Source organism: Akebia trifoliata, chromosome 5 (assembly GCF_017979445.1).
Source record: "Akebia trifoliata isolate Shusen 1 chromosome 5, ASM1797944v1, whole genome shotgun sequence".
NCBI classification, from domain to species: Eukaryota; Viridiplantae; Streptophyta; class Magnoliopsida; order Ranunculales; family Lardizabalaceae; genus Akebia; species Akebia trifoliata.
In genome coordinates this window covers 5,517,289-5,542,212 of record NC_141379.1, presented here as the reverse complement: position 1 = coordinate 5,542,212, position 24,924 = coordinate 5,517,289, and the positions used below count along the sequence as shown (strand labels likewise).

The window sequence follows — 24,924 nt, the reverse complement described above, 5'->3', positions numbered from 1 at the left end:
GGTGCACAACTAGTCAATCCCTTAATTCTTAATTGGTAAATAAAGTATGCCCAAACCCAAAATATTTGGATTGATCGAATCGGGTAAATGAATACAATCTGACCCATTACTAACCTTACGTCAGGTTACCCAATTCTTTTGTTTGGCATCAAATTGTGAATCAATTCAAATCAAATCAGTTCGTGGTATGGTTCATGAATGTAGCGAATCAACATTTTTACATCTTCCTCCACATCTTTATAATATTTGAGCTACCCCTAAAATTTTCAATTGATAGTATGCCCCTTTGACCTTAGTCTTTATTAATAGACTAATGAAAAATAACTAAATATTGTCATTTTCAACTTTTTTTTTCTTCCCAAAATCTGGGATCTTCAATGTTTATTAAACCCTACTCATCACTTCAACTTTAAAATGCCTTCATCTCTATCTCGAACATGATTTTTAAACTCATCCGAGACCGAGACATATTGTCTGAGTTAACTTGGTATCGGAGCTGAATGAGACCAACTCACAAAGTCATTTTTTGACCGAGTTTTACGTCTCACGTTCAATTTTTTTAGTTATCTCACGAGACGTCTCAAACGTATTAGAAAACTAGTCCGAGATGACTTGGTTTCGGAGCTGAACAAGACGAGATGTGATACATAATTTAAAAACCATGGTCTCAAACGACTAACTTGAACCACAAACCCAAACGCGAACCAAGCTAACCCACGAATCAGGTAACATAGACCGAGCCCATGATACCTCTATTAACCAGTTATTTGGAAATTAAGGACTATATCGCCATTTATAAGAAGAGTATGGCTTTTTCGTGATTTTCAGTTAAACAAAGTAACAAACTATCAAACTGATCTTGGCTACGTGTACGTGATCTCTCAGTTCAATCTCTCCATCAACCTCCTTCGTCTTCAACCCTGCGTTTTGCTTTTCTGCATAATTAGGGTTTTTCCTGAAGGGGGGTCCGTTTCATCGTATCTCCTTTTTTTCTTCTTCCAGATATCTTCAAAACTTTTTCGATATTCTCTTGGTGTTTTCGCGATCTTGCGAATTCTTCGTGTTTCTTTCAGATCTGATTAGCGATCTTCGAATCAGTTTTAAAAAATGTATGGATTCGAAGCCCTAACTTTCAACATTCATGGAGGGTATCTTGAAGCGATCGTTCGAGGTCACAGATCTGGCCTTCTCACAGCTGCCGATTACAACAATTTGTGCCAATGTGAAACCCTAGATGACATCAAGATGCATCTTTCGGCTACTGAATATGGTCCATACCTGCAAAACGGTGAGTTGAATTCGTTTGATTTATGAGTGAATTTCTACTTCTTCTTTTTTGTGATAATTCTTGTATTTCACCACAGTTTTTGTTCAACGAAACTTGATGGTCTTGGAAACTACTGTTTTTTTCTTTATGTAAAGCGTTGGAATTCTTGGACTAATTTTAAAATTTTCTTTTTATAGATTTAATTTAATTTAATTTTTGTACTTCGTTAGCTCAGTTTCTTTGTCAGAAATAAGAAGCTCTTTAATTCGGAATTCGAACTGTTTTTTTTTTTTTTTTTTCCTTCGCATATCAATCTTGTGTCTTCAATCCATACTGTTATTGACATCTTTCTGAGGTACTGAAATCTTGATGGAGAATTACTGGACACTGAGCAAGGTTGGGTGGCTTAGGTCTTGAAATTTAAGTTAATCTAAAATTCTTTTGCACTTTTCAGAATGGGGAAATCAATTAAGTAATTTGAGTATTTGGATAAACAGTTTAGTGGCATGTGTAAGCTTCTTGAAGATGGTCGAACAGTAGTACAAGGGATCTGGGCAGGCTTATCTTTGGGATTCAACTAAGCCTGTATTCATTCTAACCTCTTTGTTCTTGCACTGTGCACATTGCGGGAGGGGAGTAATATTGGAATTTAAGGGAATCTAATTTATTTATCTATTTATCTTTTAGAACTTTTTAAAGATGGCTAAATTAATCACGTAATACAAATATTCTAATTAACAGCTCAGAGGCATGTACACTCTTCTTGAAAATAGTTGGAGCTTCGTCAAAATTTTAAGGGGTTTAGAAAATCCTGAACTTGACATATCCTCTGTGTAGTGCATTGTACACATTAAGGTTCAGCACTTGACCACTCCCAAATTTATTTATATATTAATAGACAAAATTCTATTTTGTAAAATGATTTGATTGTTTGAAAATAAGTTGTAAAGAGAACTAGAAAAACTTTTCAGTTATAAGACCTGGACTAGGATTTTAAGGTTCGCTAAAAAATGGCTGGGTTTTTAGAATGTGATATTGTATTGTATCTATGAGAACAGTAAGTTCTAGAAACAACATCATAATAGAAAGAAAACAAGAAAGTACAAGAACAATTTAGGTCAGATGGCTTAAGGTGCTCTATCTGTAGAGGTTCATCGTGCTTTGGTTCTTGGATTGAACCATGGTTGTTAAAAGTATTGAGCAGGGCTTAAGCAGCAAAATAAATAAATAGTAATATTTCAACTTTTTCATGTTCAGAGAGAGAGAGAGAGAGAGAGAGCGAAATTACCATCCCTATCAAAATTGACCATAGTTGGCATATTTGTGAAGCCTTGGGAGCGGGCACATGGCGTCATATTGGTGATCATATGGTGTCTTGCTGACTCCTTATTGGTGGATGCATGCTACTTTTCTGGCATGCCTAGTGCCTAGTGGCATCAATGCTTATTGTCCTTGTGCCAGCTCAACTTGCACCATCTACAACTTATGGATGATTATTGTTTATACTCTTGTTATCATTAAGCATATCAGTGAGCTGATGAAAGGGAAGTTTCGTAGAGGTGCTAAGTTACATTAGCTATACTGAAATATTATGACACACTTTGGTGCATAAATACATTACACAAAACTGTCTTCATGCTTTGATAAGTGAAAATTACGTTTCGTGAAAAATAAATATTTCATTTATAACATGCACTAAATGACCCCAGAATTTATGTTGACTATGTGGGAACACTTGATCATTTCAATGCATCAGGGCACTTTACAGGCATATGTTTTTTCATAATGGAAGCAGATTTACTCTCACGAAATAAAAGCAGATCTATTTGTACTTAAATGAAAGTCTGGGATTCTCATGTCAGAATGAGAAGCAAATCTATTTTATTGGATGTTAAAATAGATTGGATGTTAAAATGCACTGTTTAGTCCCAGTTAACATATTGGTGGTTTCCTATTCTTAGCACATATAATCATGAGCACTTAATTTCTTACTGGGTTTATAAATTTCTTGCAGAGCCTTCCCCTTTGCATACAACTACAATTGTGGAGAAGTGCACTCTTAAACTGGTTGATGAGTATAAGCACATGTTGTGCCAAGCCACAGAGCCCTTATCGACCTTCCTAGAATATATCACGTATGTATCACTTTTAGCTTTTCATCATGCAAATCCCATGCCCTCAACTTTCTTGTACCCAATCTTGATATTACAACTTCTAAAAACTAATAAATTAGGAGAGATTACGTGCTGAACATTGATTTGGTCACCTTTGTGGAATTGGAGAAAAATCAAAGTTTCTGTTAATCCTTCCAGGTATGGTCACATGATTGACAATGTTGTCCTTATTGTCACTGGTACCTTGCACGAGAGGGATGTCAATGAATTATTAGAGAAATGCCACCCTTTGGGCATGTTTGACAGGTAAAGCTTCTGTCCTGTGTAGTCTATAACTTTTCATGCTTTGACAATTGGTAGGAGTATTTAACTTCTACCTTTTCTTCTTCAGTATTGCTACCCTCGCAGTTGCTCAGAATATGCGCGAGCTTTATAGATTGGTGCTTGTTGACACTCCATTGGCTCCATATTTCTCAGAATGCATTACATCTGAGGTACTGACTTGATCTACCTCCTTTTAATTCGAATGCATACATTCTGCAGATCTTTTATTCATTTGAATTATTTTAATCAAAAAACATTTTCTTGTATATTTTTATGTTGCTAAGTTCACTTCATTATATTAATACCACCCCTTTTTATAAGTACACCACCTTTTTTTTTTATAAGTACACCCCTTTGAGGTGGCTCCTATCATCTAAATTTGAATCCATTGTTATGCATCTGTTGGAAAATCGAGGTTCTTATTCCTAATTACTTTCAGAAAAGAGTAGGTTACACTGATGATTTTGAGAAATTTTTGGTTTTGTATTCAGTGCTTTCCTTGTAATCTCTGATTTGTATTCTCTGCAGGACTTGGATGACATGAATATTGAAATCATGAGGAACACTCTTTACAAGGCATACCTTGAGGACTTCTATGGTTTTTGTAAGGTAGAGGTCAATTAGCTTTTTCGTGGTAGACTCTCCTTATCTTCATGAATTCTGTATCTAACGTAATGCCTTCCAATAGAAACTAGGGGGAGCTACTGCAGAGATAATGTCTGACCTCCTGTCCTTTGAAGCTGACAGAAGGGCTGTCAATATCTCTATAAACAGGTAAGAGTTAATTGTAAACTTTGCTCAAACAATTGGTGTCTAATATCTTACCACTTGGGTGGGTGACCCTAATACAGTTTACCAAAGATGATCAACAAAAAATTGTTTTGTGGCTGAATTATTGCCTGAACTCTAATGTGTTTCCTTGCAGTATTGGCACTGAACTGACTCGAGATGACCGCAGGAAGCTCTACTCTAGCTTTGGCTTATTGTAAGCTTAACCTCCAGCTTATTCTTGTTTTTTCTTTTTTTTTACCTCTAGAATCAGTCATATTTAGGATCCTTCTCCATTTGATAACTTCATATTTGTGCATTACAGGTATCCATATGGTCATGAGGAACTTGCTGTCTGTGAAGACATAGATCAAGTAGGTTCTTTAAGAATTTGATCAGTACTAATATAAAAAAAAGAATTTGATCAATACCCATTGGAGTTTGATGAAAACAAGTGTTAATACTCATGTTTGCTTTCTTAAGCTGGAAATAGTTAGTTTCTTATTGATTGGCATTGCTTATAAGTGTTTGGTTGGTTTTAAGTAGACTTTTAGCATAAAGATTCATAAGAAATGCGGGAGATTAACATGAGGAAATATATAGACTTCATTAGAAATAAATTATGTTTGTAGTATTTTCCAAACACCAATTTTGTCCCTAGGCCCAACTCCGGATTATTTTATGTCTCTGTTATATAGAAAGTGAAATATTACGCTAGTGATGTCACTATGTATAGTTTGATAACATTTTTTTAGAGTAATTAAGTTTAATACTTCAGCTATTTTTAAAAGACGTCATTTTCACAACGATATTGCTTTTGTTATTGGAATTCATTCGCAAATTTGTTTTGCTCTGTTGAAGCGCCAACTTAGCTAAGTGGTAAGACGTGTGGACTGTTGTTCTCACGTCTTAGGTTCAAATCCCCTTGAACCCAAGTTCATTTGCTAACCACTAACTGATGGGGACATCAAAGCTTGAAGAACAAATTTTATTTTTATTAAGTGTTCTATTTTAAGGCTTTATTTTATGTTTTATTGGCCCATGGTCTTAGTATAATGTTTAGGGCTAGTTTGGTAAATTTAGTTTGTATTTTATATAAGTTTATAAGGGTTGAAAATTTTGGAGGGAGAAAGTCATGAAAATTAGCTTATTTATTTGGTATTTTAGTTATATTAGGATTCTTAGATTTATTTTCTTCATATTTAAAATTGTATTAGGATTTTTTTTTAACGAAGAATTTGATGAATAAAGAATGAGTTTCTTTCATGAAGTTTCTTGAATTCATATTTAAAATTGTATTAGGATTTTTTTTTAACGAAGAATTTGATGAATAAAGAATGAGTTTCTTGAAGTGAGTTCTTCATCATTTTTTATGTGATTCCAAGGTTCTATCTTTCTATCCCAAATCTTTTTTTTTTTTTTTTTTGCTTTTCTTGATTTTATTTTAATGTTCTTGTTCTTGATTTTCTTGAATTCAAGAACTCTTGAATGATTGAATCTTGATTCTTGAATTCTTGAAACCCTTTCTTGCAACCTTTAATCCTTAACCAAAATCAAAACCACTCAAACCAAATTCTTGTAACCCCCCCATGTTTGCTCTTCTTCCCTAATTGTCCTGCATCACAAACCCTATACCTATAAAATAAATGGGTTACTCTGTCCCATTTTAACTTTGGAACCAAATCATCCTAATCTTTACTGTTAGAAGACTACTGAGCATATTCATTTTTTCTGTGAAGGTATTGTTACATTTGGTTTTGAAGAAAGATCAATATTGTGCTTATCTGTTTCATATAAGTCATGATTTCCGTTGGGTCATTACATGGGTCAACTGCTAATACATGAAGCTCAACCCTTGGATTTGTGGCCCTTTCCAATTTGTATTGATGTTTATTTTGCAATTGCATAATGCTTGTTCGTCATGTACCCTTTTGTTTGTTGTGTAGGTTCGTGCTGTCATGGAGAAATATCCCCCTTATCAATCAATATTTGCTAAAATGTCTTATGGAGAGAGCCAGATGTTGGACAAGGCTTTCTATGAGGAGGAGGTGAAAAGGCTTTGCTTGGCATTTGAACAACAGGTACATTCTTAGACATTGACTCTGCTGTAACATTTCCATGTGAAGATCTGTTGAAAGCAATAATTTCTGGTAGAAAACTGAGAAAAAAAGGAGTACCAAATTATTTTTGTTAATATGATGAACGTGTACTAGACATGAGGATGTTGAAATGGACAAGTGGAACACTACAAAAGATGAAAATCACAACATGGAAAAATGTAATAGCCCTAGAGGTGATAAACTAAGGGGAAATCGAATGAGATGGTTTGTTCATGTGCATCAAAGACCAGTGACAGCACCACCAAATGCTAGGTGAAAGTTTTAAAAGAGAGAAAAAGACCAACAAAAAAAAGAGACATGGGTTGAGGCTGTGAAAGTAGATATGAAGACACTTGAATTAATATAAGATGGTTTTGGACTTTTGGATAGAAATGTATGTAAGCGCATGATCTGTTTGGCCAACAATAGATATTTGGGATAAGGCTCCAACTATGGTGATGAAACCTTCCTCAGCTGTCAGCAGCTCACACTTGTGGTGTTATTTGCTGGAATCCCGAAATCTCTTTGATGAAGTTTATCGAATTTATTTTGGCGTAGACAAATTAATCGAGTCCTCAGTAGAGTTGGCAGATTTGTCCTATTTCCAGTGAGTCACCTAGTCCAGTTTTAAAGAGCTTTCTTTGATTGGCTTACAGAAGGTTAAAGGAAGTAGCTTTTTGTCCGATGATCGGAGATACATTCATGGTCCTCAATAGTTATGGGATCCCCTCTTGTAGAAGGCCACTGGTCGAATGAGCTATCTTGGAGTTTTATTAAAGCCTTGCACACTCCTTGGAGATTAGTAATACAATTGACTGCACTAGACATCTTCTAGATGGTTTAGATGTGATGACGGTTTGGCGATCCTTGTTACTATTATAAGGATTTATTCCGATTTTCCTTGATAGAATCTATATTACTGGTAGAAAGAGTGAACATAACAATGTATCTCCTGCCTTTCCATCCTGAATTTGACATGTGACTATTGTCTTGTTTTGTTTCTGATGTGCAGTTTCATTATGCGGTTTTCTTTGGTTACATGAGGTTGAGGGAGCAGGAGATCAGGAACCTTATGTGGATCTCTGAATGTGTGGCACAGAACCAGAAGTCTAGAGTTCACGACAGTGTTGTTTTTATATTTTAGGTGCCTTTTACCCAGGAAATAGGAAAAAAAAAGAGACTTCCTCCTCTTTTTATATATTCCTGTAAATCGTACTGAGTCCTCTCACTGTTTGTTGTAAGTTGCAGATATTAGTGCTGCAGCTCTGCGTGATTCTTTGCGAGTTGCATTTTATGGTAATAAAATATGCAAGTTATATCTGCATATTTATATATTTGGGGAAAATGTGTTTATCAGCATTCAGTCCTATCTATATTGAGAAAAGTAACAAAATCTGGGTTTTGGTCCAAGGACTGTTGGGAGTGTTCTTAGGGTTGGTTCGTTTTAAAACTCGGTTTCGCATCTCGTCTCATACATGCCTGATACCAAGTCGTCTCAGACGAGTTTTCTGATACGTTTGAGATATCTCGTTCAAAATTTTGAAAAATGAATGTGGGATTTTAAAACTTGTCTTAGAAATTGACTTGCCCATCCGTTTCGTCCATGCCTGATACCGAGATGACTCCGGCGACATGTCTTGGTCTCGGACGAGTTTCGAAACCACCATGGTTCAGATTCAATGATCTGATTCCAGAATCTGGGGTTATGTTTGGTTTGGACGAGTTTTCTATAATGAAAATTAGAAATCAATTAAAATGAAAAAAATAAAGCCGGGCCACTTATTTTTGCATTTTGATATCTGTTTATGCATTCTTTGTGCTATAATGATGTTTTTAGCACATAGCAACTGCACGAAATAATCATAATCGCATGCTTTTTTTTTTATAGAGAAAATTAGTTTTCATCACTGACTCTGCACTTTCAAACATGATCGGTACATCATTTCTCACTTCTCACAGTAATTTCTCTCCCATGAATCAAGGAACGAAATCCCATTTAAATTGGACTGTTGATTTCCTCTTTCCTGACGTTTATATTGAAATTGAAAATATGCAAAATTAATTGAGCATCTGTTTTCTAGTTTTATTCGAATAATCCATTAAATTGGAGAAGATTCACAACTGTGATCATCCAAATCATGTTGATAGTGAGAATATCTCCCTGTTGGGATCCTTTTATGTATGAGTCCAACTAACTAGCCTTACCAGGTAAGGGTCGTTGGACTCACCTTTTGACATAAAAAACATGATCAGAGTTTATTTCTATAAACTTAGATCAAACCTAAAAAATAAAAATAAAAATTGATTTTCAAAATTTTTATTTTATTTTATTTTAAATTGGAATTTTTCCATGAAATCTAAAAGGCTGCGATGTTGGATTGCGATACCATCATGAAATCCAGTGTCAGACTTCTCTCCATGATTCCAATCACTCCTAGGAATCGATTTAAGATTATAATTTTATGATATCGTTATCAGATATTTGATAAAGATGTCTTTATGCGAATGCAAATCTACCGACATGAAGAAGACCATCCGTAGTAGTAGTAGATTATTAAGGGAAAATTATTAAAAAAAACCGAATAAAAATATTATTTCTGAAAAAAAATCAAATTTATTTAAAATTAGCAAAAAGGTAAAAAACCGGCCATTGATTGGCCGGTTGTTGTCTCTCTCCTCCTTCAATTATTTAAAATAAAAAAAATTCGAATTTTTTTTAAAAACAGATCATTAAATGACCGGTTGTGTTTCTCTTTCCTCTATTTAAAAAAAAAAACAGGTAAATGGCCGGTTATGTTTCTCTCTCTCCTCATTCTCTCTCTTCACTTTCTCTCTCTTAATTATTTTTAAAAAAATCAATTTAAAAAAAAAAAGGTCATTGAATGACCGGTTTTGTATTTCTCTCTCATCTTTTTCTCTCTACACTTTCTCTCTCTTAATTATTTAAAAAAAATCGAATTTAAAAAAAATATCATTAAATAACATATTTTTTCTCTCTCTTGAAAAGAGCAATTACAAATAAACCCTTAAAAAACTTATGATGTTTCACATGCCACCTTCTAATTAATTAAAATTAATATCGTACGTATAAGATTACTTAGGATATTTGACACTCTTTTTTTGTGTTCACCTTTTATAGAACCATATGAAATCATAAATATTTGTTTTTGTGTATCTTGAAGCAATGGATCTATGATTCTGTGAAGGGATTATACAAAAAAGAGTGTCAAATTATCACGATTCAAATCGAAATGAGACTAATTTTACCTTTTGAGTTTTAACGAACTAATAAAGATCACCTCGATAAATTGATGGTTGTTTGATCATTGTTGTATTGTAGGGAATAAAAATCAAAGGAGCATTAGGGGATTCTAATGAAAGAGTTGAGGTTAGTTGAGAAAAATATCTAGTTGAAACAATATAAGGTACAGATCCAAGTCCTATTTATGGAAGAATAATGATTTTCTAACTAGAAAGTCTTTACTCATCAATATTCGACGGAAAAGATACGGACACAATTTTTTCTCGAGATACACAATTGCACAGATTTAATGAGAGGTACAGTTATATATCCCGAGGAAAATAATCTATAATTCTGTATCCATGCCACATCAGCCAAGTATTGACAGAGTGAAGATTTTCTAGTTAGTAAATCAGGACTCTTTATAGAAATGGGGGATGAAATGTTATATATAGGACTGTTAATGAGTAGGTTATTGGACTGGTCTAACTCCTCACATACAGGGCTTGAGTCCAATAACAAGCCCATTGAGATATGGAGTTCAATTGAGCCCATTCCAATTACTTATAGGGCCAATTCTCTGTTTAAGGTGAAGCCCGTTACTAAGCCAATCCCCATTTGTTATTCTTGTTCTATCAATTCGGTGTACAGGAAAGAATCGTTACAAGATTTATTCGAGTACGATACATTTGGAACATACATTTAGCTATGTATGTAAAAATTAGCTAAAAATTTCGATGTGAGAATAGTTCATGTGTAATTCAGGTTCAATACTCTACAAACTTCTCGTGTTTTCGTTGTACTAATAACTGGATGTTTAGATAGAGAACTTCCCAATACTTTTATGACTTATTATTTTTATCTCATTTTTCAAAATTAAGAAAATTTGATAATTCTATGTATGTTTATCAAACATTTAAACTTCATTAAAAATTATGGACACTGGGATACTTCTACACCTATTTATTAGACATTTTAATTCTTATTCTAAAATAACATAAAATACATTTAAAACTAAGAACAAAATAAATTTTTATGATTGATTGTAATATTAATACAAATCATAAAATCTTAGCGCTTCATTTCAGGTCTTCCTCTCATTCTTTTAAAATCTTTAATTTGCACATTCCTTTGATTATAATTGTTATTAATATTACCTCATGTTCTCTAGCTCAACAAAAGGGCCCACTTTGTTGTACTATTGATCGAGTTACATAGAAACCCCCCCCCCTCAACATCCATTTCATATCATGGCTGCTTTTTATTGTGCTCATGATCCGCATCTCGAGCTCGATCTGATCTATACCTTTAATCTCGATTCTCTCTCCCATTTCCATCCTACGCTCTCTCTCGTACAATATTAATTTTAATTAATTAGAAAGTGGCAGGTGAAACATCATAAGTTTTTTAAGGGTTTATTTGTAATTGTTCTTTTCAAGAGAGAGAAAAAATATGTTATTTAATGAATTTTTTTTTTAAATTTGATTTTTTTTAAATAATTAAGAGAGAAAGTGTAGAGAGAAAAAGATGAGAGAGAAATATAAAACCGGTCATTCAATGAATTTTTTTTTTAATTGATTTTTTTTAAATAATTAAGAGAGAGAAAGTGAAGAGAGAGAATGAGGAGAGAGAGAAATCGGCCATTTAATGACCTGTTTTTTTTAAAAAATTGTTTTTTTTTTAAATAGAGGAGAGAGAAACACAACCGATCATTTAATGACCTATTTTTAAAAAAAATTCGAATTTTTTTTATTTTAAATAATTGAAGGAGGAGAGAGACAACAACCGGCCAATCAATGGCCGGTTTTTTACCTTTTTGCAAATTTTAAATAAATTTGGTTTTTTTTAAGAAATAATATTTTTATTCGGTTTTTTTTAATAATTTTCCCGATTATTAAAGGTTGGTTATACAAAGCGCTTCGCATTTCGCGTGATATAGAATCTCGTACAGTCACGCGAAAACTGGTTGCCAAACCGAAAACATAGCCATTTTCAATCTGTAAAAATACCTCTCTCACCCTTAATTTCTTGGTTTCAAGATCTTCGAAGAAGAACAGAGATGGATGATCCTTCGTCTTCTTCTTCGACGAATGAGAGTTGTTCGAGAACAGTTATGGATATGGAGATGGATGCTTTAGCTCACTGCGCTACTTATATGGACCTGCAAGACCTCTCTAACATGGCCATGACCTGCAAACTCTTCAAATCAGTTGCATATTCTGATTCTGTCTGGCAACATATGTTCATGTTCTCTCTCTCTCTCTCTCTCTTTGAAATTACCTATCTTTTTCTGAATTTTACTTCCAAATTCTCCAATTCAAGTACTTGTAAATTGTGACCTCGAAAACTAGGTAAACGGTCAATCCAGAGAGCATTTTAGGTTATAAAATTTCAAAAAAAAAAAAAATCCCTCCATGGCGCTGTTTAATGTTCCCTGAAATGTATTTCTGTGTGTCAAAACCAGAATTTTTTTTTTTTTTTCAAGTTCACGTACAAGAGAGCCTCAGAGAAATTCATCAAAGAAGATTCTTTTTTAATCCTTTTGAGTAATTTAAAGTTTTTTTTTTTTGTTTTGACCGGTTGTAGGCGAAACACAATTGATTTACAACAGTGTCTAGTAGGAGGATGATTAGGCAGTGTTGAATCATTTTTGGGGTTAATGAGTGTTTATTTCCATAAATTTTTTATTAATCTTTTATATATCTCTTGTTGATTTCTGCAGGAAACATTGGCCCCACACTTCTAGCTTTAATCAAACTTCATCAGCAGTTAGGGAAGCATATTTGGCTAGGCATATAGCATTGCAACAATTTAGTTTTGTTGATCCCTTTATTAGTCAGTTCAATTTAAGCTTGAGACCTTACAGACAGATATTGCTTGACAAAAATGATATCGTTCTTTCTCAGGTATAAACCATTGTAGTTTTTTATGGTTTCCCATCTGATAAATCAAGAAATTGTTTGTGCTTACCTGTGTTACCGGATTCGCTCCTACCATGCCTAAATGTTAACCGGTTAGTGTTGGGTTCGTGGACAACGGCAAATTCGTTGTTTTTTTTTTCCAGTCAATATTAGAGATGCCCACCATGTTTTGGTCAATGTTAGAGATATCCCTTGTTTTTGGTTTTGGCTAATATTAGAGATACCTGTGTTTTCAAACTGATGGCATGCTCCCTTGACCTAAGCCTTCTTTTTTAGGACTAACTTAAATGCCCTCTTTGATACTACCTCTGAACAACGAACCTGCATTCGAACCAAGCAAACTGAAGAACCAGGTAACATAGGTTCCTAAATTCAATGTTTTGCAACTTTGGATTGAAATTTATACTTTCTTTCTGTGCTCTTGAAACATCCTAGATGATAGATTTTGGATGAGTGTACTGAATTGTTAAATGGGGCCTTTTGAGTAGTATGTTTTGGTCAGTTGATACGATGATTTTGTGATTTTGGCCTATTTGATTGTGAAAATTGAGGTTGTGGAATGTTTAAGAGTATGTGTTTTGTTTGTTCTATATTATGCTTTTGTAATGTTGCCTGTCCAGCTACTGCTGTTGAACTTGACATATATGTTTATCATCAAATTGACATTTAGTGACATTGAAAATTTTGTTATATTAGGTTTCCTCCCTTTGATACCATACTCTTTTCTCCTAGGCAGTACACCCAATTCAACTAAAATCTCATCTGACATTGATCATCTTCCTTATATATGAAGTTGAAACGTGGAATATTTTCACTTGGTATGTATTCATATAAATTTTGGATCTGATAGTTTAAGTTATCAAGAACCTCTATCCAATTCTTTCAAAAGAAGATACAAGGGAATCTTAGAGTGGAAATGTATGAAGCTATGTTACTTGTCCTTCCTTTTCCCTTGGACCTCTATAGTGGATAAAAGTATTTCTCCAATGTTACTGTACTTTGTTTTAACCTCATATATCTTAGTAATATTACATTGTGTTTCTCTCCAAATGAAGTGGTCTTTTGGAAGATCTTTTTGTGAATGTGAACCTTTGAAATTTCTCCCGTGACATTTTGTTCCAAATGATTTATATTTTTTACCTCCATAAGAAATGAGTGAATAAGAATGATTTCCTACAAAAATGTGACTATTATTCCAGTAAAGTGGTTTTCCCTGTATATAAATGTATGTATGAGGTATGCTAACATCCAATGCTTCATTAAGTCATTAGCAACCTCCAATATTTTGCATTCATCCAAAGACCAAAGTGCCCTTACCTTTTCAATAACAGATAAGCATTTTATATCCCAAAGACAAAAATGTCCTTATCTTTTTCACAAAAAGACAAAACAAGAAATGAAACATTTATTACATTAGTATCCAAAGACTAAAATATGCCTTAACCTTTTTTTTATAGGTAAAAAGATCAAATTTTATTAGAGAGAAAAAACAGGTAATAAAGATAGGTATCCAAGGTGGCCACCCAACAACAAGGATCAACCACCCTAACAAACAAAAGCAACGCTAAGTAGAGCATAATAAGTCCCATCTAAAAGTGAACTAAAAGAGAAATCGTCGAAGATTGAACCGTTGGGACTCTTCAAAAACTTTACTCCAGGAGAAAAACTGTCCCAAAATTTTCAAAATGACTGTATGTAGGTTATACTTTCTTCCTTCAAAGAACCTACAATTCCGCTTCTTCTTAATGCCCCAACAAAATGCAAAAGGAGTCAAAGACCACATGATTCTAAATTTGGAAGATAATCATTTTTTTTTTAAAAGTAAGTGGAAGGTAAGTATTTAATATCCAAAAGACTAAATTTTCCTTAACTTTTTCACTAAAAGACTAAACAAGAAAGGGGTATCATTGGAAATACAAAGTATCGGAGGTCGCTATCGTCCCAATGAAGGTATATTTTCCATTGATAAGTAAAATATTTGTCTCTGATTGAACATACACACAATCCATATAACCCAAGTAAGATAAATAATGCATTTCATCGCATAATAAATATCTGTGAAGTATTAACAATGATTCTACCAGAACTAGCATTTACATTATTGGTAAAACGATGAAGTGACTTAAATTGTCATGATGCAATTGAATTTTTGGTTAATGTCCTTATGTAATTGAAACTTTCCACTGCTGCCTTTATTTAGAAATCATTCTGTTGTAATGCTTGGTTACTATTGCCTCTATTTGGATGTATTCAGCTTTTTTCCCCTATTTATTTAGAGAGCTGCTGTTGCCTGTTGGCACCCCAACTTAACTTTCCACTGCTGCCTTTGTTTAGAATCAGTCTATTGTAATGCTTGTTTACCATTGCCTCTATTTGGATGTATTCAGTTTTTTTCCCCCTATTTATATAGAGAGCTGCTATTGGCACCCCGACTTTTACTTATAACACCCCAATTAACTTAAAAATAATAAGTAAATGACTGAGAATAAGTAAAAGTTGGGCTGCCAATAGAAACTCTCTTTTTTTGTTTGAATTTCTATTTATTAGATTTAAGGTTTTATATGAGCCTAATCCTAATTGTAAACAAGTGTTGAAGTTGTATGAATGTGTTATAATGCTTTGTAATGTTGAGGTAATAACTTGAACTAAGCTTTTCTAATACATTGAAAGGTGTGTTTTAATATTTAATTAAGGTGCATGAAATAATTTAAGAAATTGGGGTTTAATAAGCAAAAGTTGGGATGCCTATAGCAGCTCTCTTTATTTAGGGTCCAGTTGGATGGGTTAGAAGTTGATAAGTTCAAACAAATTGGCTGTTGATCATTGAAAAAGAACCAAAATGCATTTAGTACATTGTGAAAATATTGCCAAGTGTGTTTTCAGGTGCAATGAAATTATTCCTTACCTTATTGCTATTCTATGTAATTATATTCAAATTGCATTTACAAAACTTATCTATTTTCCTTCAGTCTCAATCTTTTCTCCTTTGGCCTTCAATTTTTATTTTCTATTTTGCATTAGTTTGTGGTTGTTAATATGTTATTACTGTTGCTTTATGGTTGTATTCACTGCACTTGGGGCTTTCATGTTTCTGTTAGCTTTATCCAGGAAGAGTTTGGTTGAATTATTGGTCACCTTTTCTAGCATGCAATTTAATGGTATTACTTTTAATGTTAATTACTAGAATTCAAAGATAATAATGAAGACAGATGCTTTTTCTTCTGGAAGCGGTTCTATTGTCACACTACATGATCATAGAGCAAGGATTACTTGTATGAGGTGAGGAGTGCACATGTGTTCTCTCGTTTTGCTACCAATCATCTTTTTTTATGTTACACATTGATTTTGGTATACTGCATCTATTATTTACTAGACCTCTGTATGTAATCTAGAAATGCATGACAACATAAATTGGACAACCTTTATTTTGTGTTACCCCCCATTGACGTAAATTCGCAAGAGATTTTCTTTTTCAAACTTCGGAGATCGGAACATTGCACTTTGTGATCTCTAGCATGTTAACAAATTATATCATGGAGTTCCTCCCAAAATGCACTACAAGCACTTTTCTCTAAATCCATCATTTCCAGAATAAAACTCTTAACTGCTGCATGAGAACTCAAATAGGTGTATGGAAAAATTGAACCCATGAAATTCATGGTAATTTTGGGTCCAGACAGATGCATTTGAAGTTATGGCTAAAATAAAAGTGTGAACTTGTCATTATTTTATTTTCTTTGTCTGGACCTTTTCTAGTGTTTGAATTGTATTTGGAATGAGCTGTATATGTTACTTCTCTATAAATTTGTATTGTCTGTGATGGTTATGGATTAAGGTTTGATCCACAGATTGTTCCCCCTCAAAGAAACATCTTTATTTCGAAAGGAGGCACAGAAAAATGATAATGTTTTGGTAACTTCAAGCTGCGACCGCACTATTCGTCTGTGGTGGAAGGTAAGACCTTTTCTTTAGATTTGTTTAGAAGTTAATATCATATTTATATATAAGGGTCAGGCCCCGTTGACTCAAGAACTGACACAAGATCTATACATACCTTGTACACACAAAATCCAACGGTTGAGATTTTATGCATATCTCAACGATACATATCCCAATTATGCTTATCTCAACGATAATTTTCAACCATTGGATTTTGTGTTTACATGGTCAACATCTTGTGTCATTTCTTAAGTCAACACACACACACACACACACACACACACATACATATATATATATATATATATATATATATATATATGGGCTAGCAGTTTCGGAATGAGCTTATTTTTTGTGAGGATGATCTCTATGGTGAGGAGACCATCCTAACAAAAAAATCAGCCCATTCTGAAACTTCTAACCCCAGTTTACATGTTGAAGACTTGTGGACTGTCAATTTTTCGCGTTAATTTGTAAACCACTTTTGATGGGGCTAGAAGTTTTGGAATGGGCTGATTTTTTGTGAGGATGATCTATATATATATATATATATATATGGGTCGGGTTCCATGTATACACATATCTACTCATATATCTACAACGCATTTTGTCCTAGTGGCTAAAAGTTTCGGATGAGCTGATTTTTGGTGAGGATTATCTCTATGATGAGGAGATCATCCTCGCCAAAAATCAGCTCAATCAGAAACTTTTAGCCCATATAGGACAAAACACGTTGTAGATATATGAGTAGATATGTGTGTACACGGATCCTAATCCTATATATATTGTCTCAGTAATGGAATTATACTGAAAATATCTCTTCTTGCGCATCTCTTCTTTCCTCTACTTTTTTTTTAAAAAAGGAAGAAGAAGAAAATTTTGCCTCAAGGAATTCATCGTTGTTGACATGCTTTAATTGTAGGGCGATTGTCACCGCTGCTTTAGAGGTCATAGCAGCCCAGTTACTACCCTTGCAGATAGATTACTGGGTGATTGTAGCGGAAAAGTACTTGCAAGTGGAGGTGAAGATTGTACCGTTCGTCTTTGGTCTCTTAACTCAAGTGGCAAACGCAGGCAACCTGCCTTAAAAACAACACTTTATGGGCATGAGAAACCAATATCATTGTTATCAGTCTCTGGGTATGAAACATTTTCATGGTAGTTGTTTACCAGATTACTATCCACAAAAGAAAAGGGAAAAAATATATTTTCTGGAGCATAAATTTTCTTAACACCAATTTTTAAATAAATCTTTCATTTTGTTGCCTGAAAATTATAATATAACTGAATTTTCTTGTTTGATTAAATTGTCTATTTCACCTAGCAAAAAGGAAAAATTGTCTAGTTTGACAAAGAATATTTTGTAAAAGAAAAGGATGTGTACTTCGAAGACGGATTAATGAGATATCTGTGTGCTATATTTCTTCTCTGTTCAGTACAATCTCATCTTCAAGAAAGCTCTTGGATTTCATATATGATATATTTGATGAAGTGTGTGATAAAAGAATTTCATATATGATATATTTGATGAAGTGTGTGATAAGTGAACTCCATGTTATTGTCTGAGGGGTGCTAGGGATAAAGATACTTCAGCAGTGTTTTATTGCCATAGATGAGTCTTTGATTGTCCATTCTTTGGTCTGTTTTGTTATTCTATTGTTTAAATATATAAAAGAAAAGCATTTTGTTTAGTACTTGAATTATTCTCTAGTAATATTTAGGGTTTATAGAATGGAAGAGAGATGGGGTAATATATGGCTCAATGTGACCCCTATTTTATTTAAATGCAGTTGCTACTTGTGGATGATAATTCTCTTACAAGTGTAACTAATCACCAATGAAGAAAATTATAATGAAATAGACTACTTCCCTTTACAACATCAATTTTATACTATTTCAGTTTCATTGCATATAGTGATGCAATGATTCTAAACATGCTGTATTACTATTGTACACTGGCATGTCATATTATTGAGGGTTACAAACTTTCTTGGTTTGCGTCAACAGTTTAACCCGTCCATGTTTCCTTCCCCTTTTGCCAGGCATAAAACTTCTCTCCTAGTGAGCATTTCAAAGGATGCCAAGGTATGTAACACATGCTATGGTCACCAAAATAACTTTTTTTTAATATACAGTTTTGCATGATTTCTTGCCAATTTTCTGTTGTTGAAGGGAATGAATAGTTCAGTATTTCCATGTCTCAAAGATTTGATTAACACATGATTTCCCCCTCTAGTGATTGCCTTACTTGTGAGATTTTAACCATGAACAGCACTTCAAATCGATTTCCTTGATTTTATTGAATCAACTGCATACTTTCTTAAACAAATTTCTCCAGTTAATTATTTCTTTTTTCTTCTTTTTTTTTTTCCGAGTAAAAATTCATTAATGAAAGCAAGATTGGCTGAGATAGGCAACCAAGCAAGAACTAATACAAAAGAGACTACTCGATAGCAATACAACTCACCCTTTCCCAATTATTCACAAAATCCTCAAAGAAACCCCCCTAAACTCCTTGAAAACCTTGGACCAAAAAAATACAAGACTCAATATAGCCACGATCATTTCCTTACAATCCTTCCCAATACCATCGAAGGTGCGACTATTACGTTCTTCCAAACACCCCCAACACATTGGAAATGGAGTGAGGCTCCACAACAACCTCTTCGCACCTGAGAAATAGTAACCAAGGGAAGACCACGAAACAAAGAGATCTCTAATTGTTTAAGGCATGCACGTTGAAACTCCGAACTAGCTAAAGAAATGCGCCCAAATCTCAAAGGTGAAACTACAATTTGAATATGGTTAGCTGATTCCCCATCTCTTAAACACAACTAGCAACAATTAACCCCTGCACTAAAAATGGAATTGGTCCCCAACGCTTGTGTTTTATTAGTGAACCTCTAAAGCTGATAGTAACCATGCCCTAGCTTTCGTGCTTTGTAGCTTGTTCTATTTATTTATTTATTGATTTGTTCTATTGTTTTTTGTTCCTTAATATTATTGGAGATTAGGAAAATAGCTGTGTATTCAGACCTTTGCTCTAGTCTTAACACACCACCACCACAAACAACAATGCCTTATCCCAAAGAGTTGGGGTTGGCTATAGTGGGGTTGTGCCAAAGATCATGTTCCAAAACAGGGAATTTAAGACTAGCTTCATACCTTCTGATAAAAACCAATGTTTAAAAGAGGTTTGAGGCTTTCACCTCAGAGAAGGGCTTGTCCAAAGTGCCCTGCACCTTATGAGAAAGTCCTAAAAGTTATTGAGGTATATGATTCTTAGATTGGTTTTGAAAAAGGTGGATGCCTTACACCTACACTCTTTTAATGCTTCATGTCAGTGGGTTGCATCTTAGTAGTGTCTTTTTATCACTTCATTAGTTCATTTAAATCTCTCTGAACTAACTCACATTTGACAAAAGAACTGCCACATGTCTGCTTTTGATTGGGTAAGCACTTATGCAGCAAAAACATTTTCGATAAACTAGGTTGAAAAGGATACAAAATTACAGCTATTGTCATAACATGAATTAAAAAAAACATTGAGTATTTTTCTTGGACGAATTTGTGAGCATTTTTTAGGGTAAAATAATTGATATGCATTTGGAAAAAACACTAGCGCAGAAAAAACATTTTCGATAAACTAGGTTGAAAAGGGGACAAAATCACAGCTATTATCATAATATGAATTTAACAAAAAAAAACATTTGAGTATTCTTCATGGACAGATTTGTGAGCATTTTTTAGGGTAAAATAATTGTTATGCATTTGGAAAAATGTCAAAAACAAGAAAGAAAGAAAGAAGGAAAGAAAAGAAAAGAAAAGGAAAGGAAAAAGGATAATACATGAAACAAAAGCAAATAGGAAAAAAAATGCCATTATGTTTCTAAAATGAAAATTCCTAAACCTTTGAGACACTTCTTTGCAAGTTGGAGACTTTGTATCTATAATTCCAAGCCTCAAAATCAAGTTATAACAGCTTCTGTAGCATTCATAAATGATGGTCTTAGCATAGTTTGGCTGTAAGATCAGCTTTATCTTTCCTATAATGTACTGGAGCTTACCTATCAAAATTCTTTATGCACGGGAACTTGATGTTCTTCATACTTTATAGTTGAAGACTAGTTATGTTGTAGAGCGAGCCCACATTGGTTTGGCACCTGTAGGTGTAGTAGTAAATGTTATGGCATTAAATGAATTTTTGCATTGAGTAGCTCCATTAACGTAGAACGATAGGACTAACCTAGAATAATGAAGCTGAGATTGGCTAAATTACCGAGAACAAAGAAACCCCTAAAAGAGGCTAATATTTCCGTGAGTTAAAGAAAAAATCAGTAAGTAATGAAGAAATAGTTCTTGGTTAAGTACAGGCTTAGAGAGCTAATCCCTAAAATATGAATCAGTGATCTGAATGATCATTCTAAAATTCCGCTAGCCAAGGGTCTCAATTCAATAGTCAGTTTGATTTCTATTGATCCGTTCAATGATTTTAAGGATTTATTAGGCCCAGGAGTTTTAATTTTCCATTGTAAAGGTTTCAACAATCCCAATTGGCTATATGTTGGAGCAATAAACTCAAAGTTTTGCAATTAGAGAGATAATGTAACTTTCAACAAAGGACCCAGCAGTGATAAGAGTAATCATTCCCAAAAGAATTGTTTATTGGCTTACTAGAATGGTTAATGGTTGGTTAGGGTATATGTGTAAGGATCATATAGGTTTGGTTTGTGTAAAGGGCTGTATGTGTAAGGCCAATTGGGGTTTAGGGTACAATGGGTGCCTTAGAATAAGATTTTAGGGGCAAGAGGGTTGGGCGATTGATTATGTAAGGATTGCAGTGTCTATGATATTGAGACAGCAGTGTTTTAGGAATGCAATTTGGGTTCGGTTGGTCTGGTTTAGGTACTAAACTGAGTTCTGTTGCAATATTGGGCAACAGCCAGGAGGATCAACTTTCTGCAGCAATAGGATGCTGTAGGCAATTCGGACATGAAAGTTCTGACTGGATATTTAGAAATAGAAAAAATAAATAAAGAAGATGGAAAGGGGGAGATGGATTAGAAAAAGTTGCAAAAATTTGCCTCGAACGAGAAGTCGATAGAGAAGATGAATGTTATCTTTGAATCACACCAAGATGGTCTCACACCACACCAGTCATTAGAGAAAGAACTTAGAAATTTTGTAAACTAATAAGAATCCAATGAATTTTTTTCCAAGACCTTTCGGGACTGATTGAAAAATATCTGCCCTGAAAAATGTGCTTGAAATGTTGGAAAGAAGGAATCTAGCATTAAGTGAGGGTTACTTAGCCAAGATAAGTTCTTTTTCACAATGAAGAGAGGATTGGAATCTATGATCTCCAAATCTTTACCCTTTTTTGGGCTGTGTCACACAAGTACTTTAGAAACTTGTGTGGGCTTCATAAATCTATTAACCTTGGATGACTTTCAGGGGTTGTTAAGAACTTTTTAGGAAGTTTTCGTCTAGTTTCAAACATTTTCATTGTTCACATGGGTACATCATCTTTGTATCTCTTTACTCTTTGTAGATGAGGGTATGGGATACAACTGCATCATCTTTAACTAGTTCTTCAGGCTGTGTGGGAATGACTTCGGTGCCTGCTGCACATTCTTCAAGCTGTGTTGGTCCGAAATTGCATGAACCTCGTGATATGAAATGCCATGAATCATTAAGCTATGTTGCTGTTGGCTCCTTGGTTACTGCAATTGACTTGAGATCAATGCAAAAAGCTTTCACTGCTGCAATCCATCACTCGAAAATCTATTCATTTGACATGGTTCCATCCAAATATTTGATATGCACTGGGGCAAATGACAAGTAAGAATTTCTATTTTGGTTTATTTTTCATCTAGTTTTTCTATTAGCTTGGAAACATTTCTTAGCATTAAAAGATAAAGTTGGACGGTTATGATAATTGATAAGCATCCCAATCCTTGCCCTAATCAGAATGTTTCCAAGATCCAAATAAAGCATGATGAGAATTTTTTCCCCAGTTCAAAGAATCCCAAAGGCTCACATTATTATTTTCTTTTCTTTTCTGACTTCACATATAATGAGGAGTGCTACATTGTTGGAATATGGACTGGTGTTTTTAGAGGTGTGCGAGGCTTGCACCTCAAGGTGCACTTCAAGATGAGGCTCATTAAAAACTCTATGAGACCTAAGGTTCTAACTCCTACGCCTCAGACCAAGAGACGCCGAAAAGGCATACTCAGTGTGAGATATACACGTTTTGTTTGAATAATATCTTAATCCTCATCTTCTTTTTCTTAATCTTTTCGTTCTTCTTTGCTTCTTTCTCTATTTCTAAATAAGCAAGATTTTATAACTTTCTTCTTTACTCCTATTTCTTTGTAGCTAGCTTGCAACATAATTGGAACAATTAGAAAGGAATTCAAGTACAAAACAGTTGTATATGCAAAGAAAATTCGTTGAGTTGTGTTGATTTATAAACATTTTTTTGTCATATTTAGTATTGCAAAGAAGAGGTTATTGAAAAATAATATGTAGTTGTCTTTTGCAATAAATATGAAGTGGTTATTTATTGTAAAAACTTTCAACTATTCAAAAACAAAATATTTCGTTTTTTGCTAAAATATAATAATATGTTGAACTATGATTTATTGTAATGGTTTAAAATTTGGAATTTGATTATGTGGATTTGAAATTTGGAAATATACAGTGCTACCTTAGTTTTTTTTTTTTTCATATTAGGTATTTTAAATATTATATTATTTACTTTAAAATATTATGCATGTGAGGCTTACGCGTTATGCCTTGAGCCTTTGGCCAGCAGAAAGCTTTGCCTCACACCTCAGCATTTGAAAACATTGATATGGACCAAGTTAAGATGCTGCTTCATAAATCAAGGAATACAGAAATTGTGATTCTGAAAATTTCAATTATATTATAGGATTTCAGTGGTCATGGCGACGTAGGGCTTAAAATGGGCTGGGTTCAAGCCGGAAGTGAGTGTATCAATATGCAGATCCAAATTTTTTATTCGGATCTGACCCAACCTAATTGCTTGATTTGGGTCTGTCGGGTCAGATAATTTCGGACCGTTCAACTTTTGTTTTGCTATGTCTTTGTAATTGTTGTACTATCCTATTTTGCTATATTTCAAGGGACATCAACCCATTTTTTATTCAGATGTTCTCCAAGGAACCACTAGAAGGGTACCACTGGATGCACTAGAAGGCACGTCTTCATGCATCATGGTTTTAAAACTCGTTTTGTCGTCTCATCTCATCCATGAACGAGATCTAGTTGTCTCGGACGAGTTTTCCAATACATTTGAATTGTCTCGTTCAACAATGAGAAAAATGAACAGTGGTTTTAAATCTCGTCCGTTACGTTTGACTTGTCTATCCGTCTCGTTGGTGGACAATACTGAGCCGTCTCGGTCTTGGACGAGATTTAAAACCATGTCATGCATTCCCGGTGACATGATGGTTGTGCCCGAGAAGACAGCTGACTGAGCTAGTAGAATTTCATTCTGACAAAAATCATCCTAGTTCTTTGCACAGATGCATCTCCAACTGACGCTAATTGCTGGTCCAAACAATATATAATCGATTCTAAGAAAATTACATTTAAAAAATTTGTACTTTGTGCTGCAGAGCAATGCTATGGGATATTAGGAAAAGCCAAGTGAAACCAGTACCAGTAGTCGAGCTTGAACACTTTAATGGTCCTGTCTCACACTTACACATGGATCCATACAAAATAGTCACAGCAACCCCAATCAGTCCTAGTATTAATGTCTGGGAGACCGACACAGGTAAGCAAATTAATTCTTTCCCTTGTTGTAATCCTGAGATATCAGGATCCCTCCATGGATGTTATGCCATGGCTGTAAATGGATACCGAATCGTTACTGCAACCATGGGTGAAGAATCAGGACTTGTATGCTCCAGGGATTACACTAATGCTACTTGTCCTATTTCTCCTTGTGAGGACAGCCACTGGTCCAAGTTTTGGGAACCACAGGTTTACTCTGATACATCTGATGACTGAGTTATGCTTCTATTATTATTAAATTACCTTAAATACTACTGTAGTGATGGAATTTTAGAGGGTTAGAGCACAATTAGAGGATTTGTGTATGATTTCATTTAGTTAGAACTGTTGAGATTAACTTTAAGAAGTGATTGGTTGGTTTACTTTGTAGAAAGGTCAATCTGGACAACTTGAATTGTTTGTCTCGCAATGACTCATGTTCAAA

General features: G+C 34.2%; 2 protein-coding genes across 4 annotated transcripts; both read left to right on the top strand.

The window, feature by feature from the left end:
* The first annotated feature begins 855 nt into the window (after nt 1–855).
* On the top strand, nt 856–7,906 carry LOC147401219 (V-type proton ATPase subunit d2-like). The gene is made up of 10 exons (XM_086442407.1): nt 856–1,288; nt 3,282–3,402; nt 3,580–3,687; nt 3,773–3,875; nt 4,234–4,314; nt 4,394–4,479; nt 4,631–4,690; nt 4,799–4,847; nt 6,420–6,554; nt 7,585–7,906. The coding sequence occupies exons 1-10, from the start codon at nt 1,108–1,110 to the stop codon at nt 7,714–7,716; spliced, it is 1,056 nt and encodes a 351-aa protein (XP_086298533.1). The 5' UTR covers nt 856–1,107; the 3' UTR covers nt 7,717–7,906.
* A 3,821-nt stretch (nt 7,907–11,727) lies between these two features.
* LOC147401218 (ribosome biogenesis protein YTM1-like) lies at nt 11,728–24,924 on the top strand. 3 transcript variants are annotated; one of them, XM_086442406.1, is made up of 9 exons: nt 12,068–12,164; nt 12,536–12,719; nt 13,011–13,087; nt 15,919–16,013; nt 16,583–16,688; nt 17,596–17,813; nt 18,716–18,758; nt 22,225–22,514; nt 24,320–24,924. In XM_086442406.1, exons 3-9 carry the CDS (start codon nt 13,022–13,024, stop codon nt 24,714–24,716), a joined length of 1,215 nt encoding a protein of 404 aa, XP_086298532.1. In that variant the 5' UTR covers nt 12,068–12,164; nt 12,536–12,719; nt 13,011–13,021; the 3' UTR covers nt 24,717–24,924. The 3 variants fall into 3 exon arrangements, with proteins under 3 accessions (XP_086298530.1, XP_086298532.1, XP_086298531.1); XM_086442405.1 differs by having other exon boundaries at nt 12,536–12,826; XM_086442404.1 differs by lacking the exons at nt 12,068–12,164; nt 13,011–13,087 and adding an exon at nt 11,728–12,060.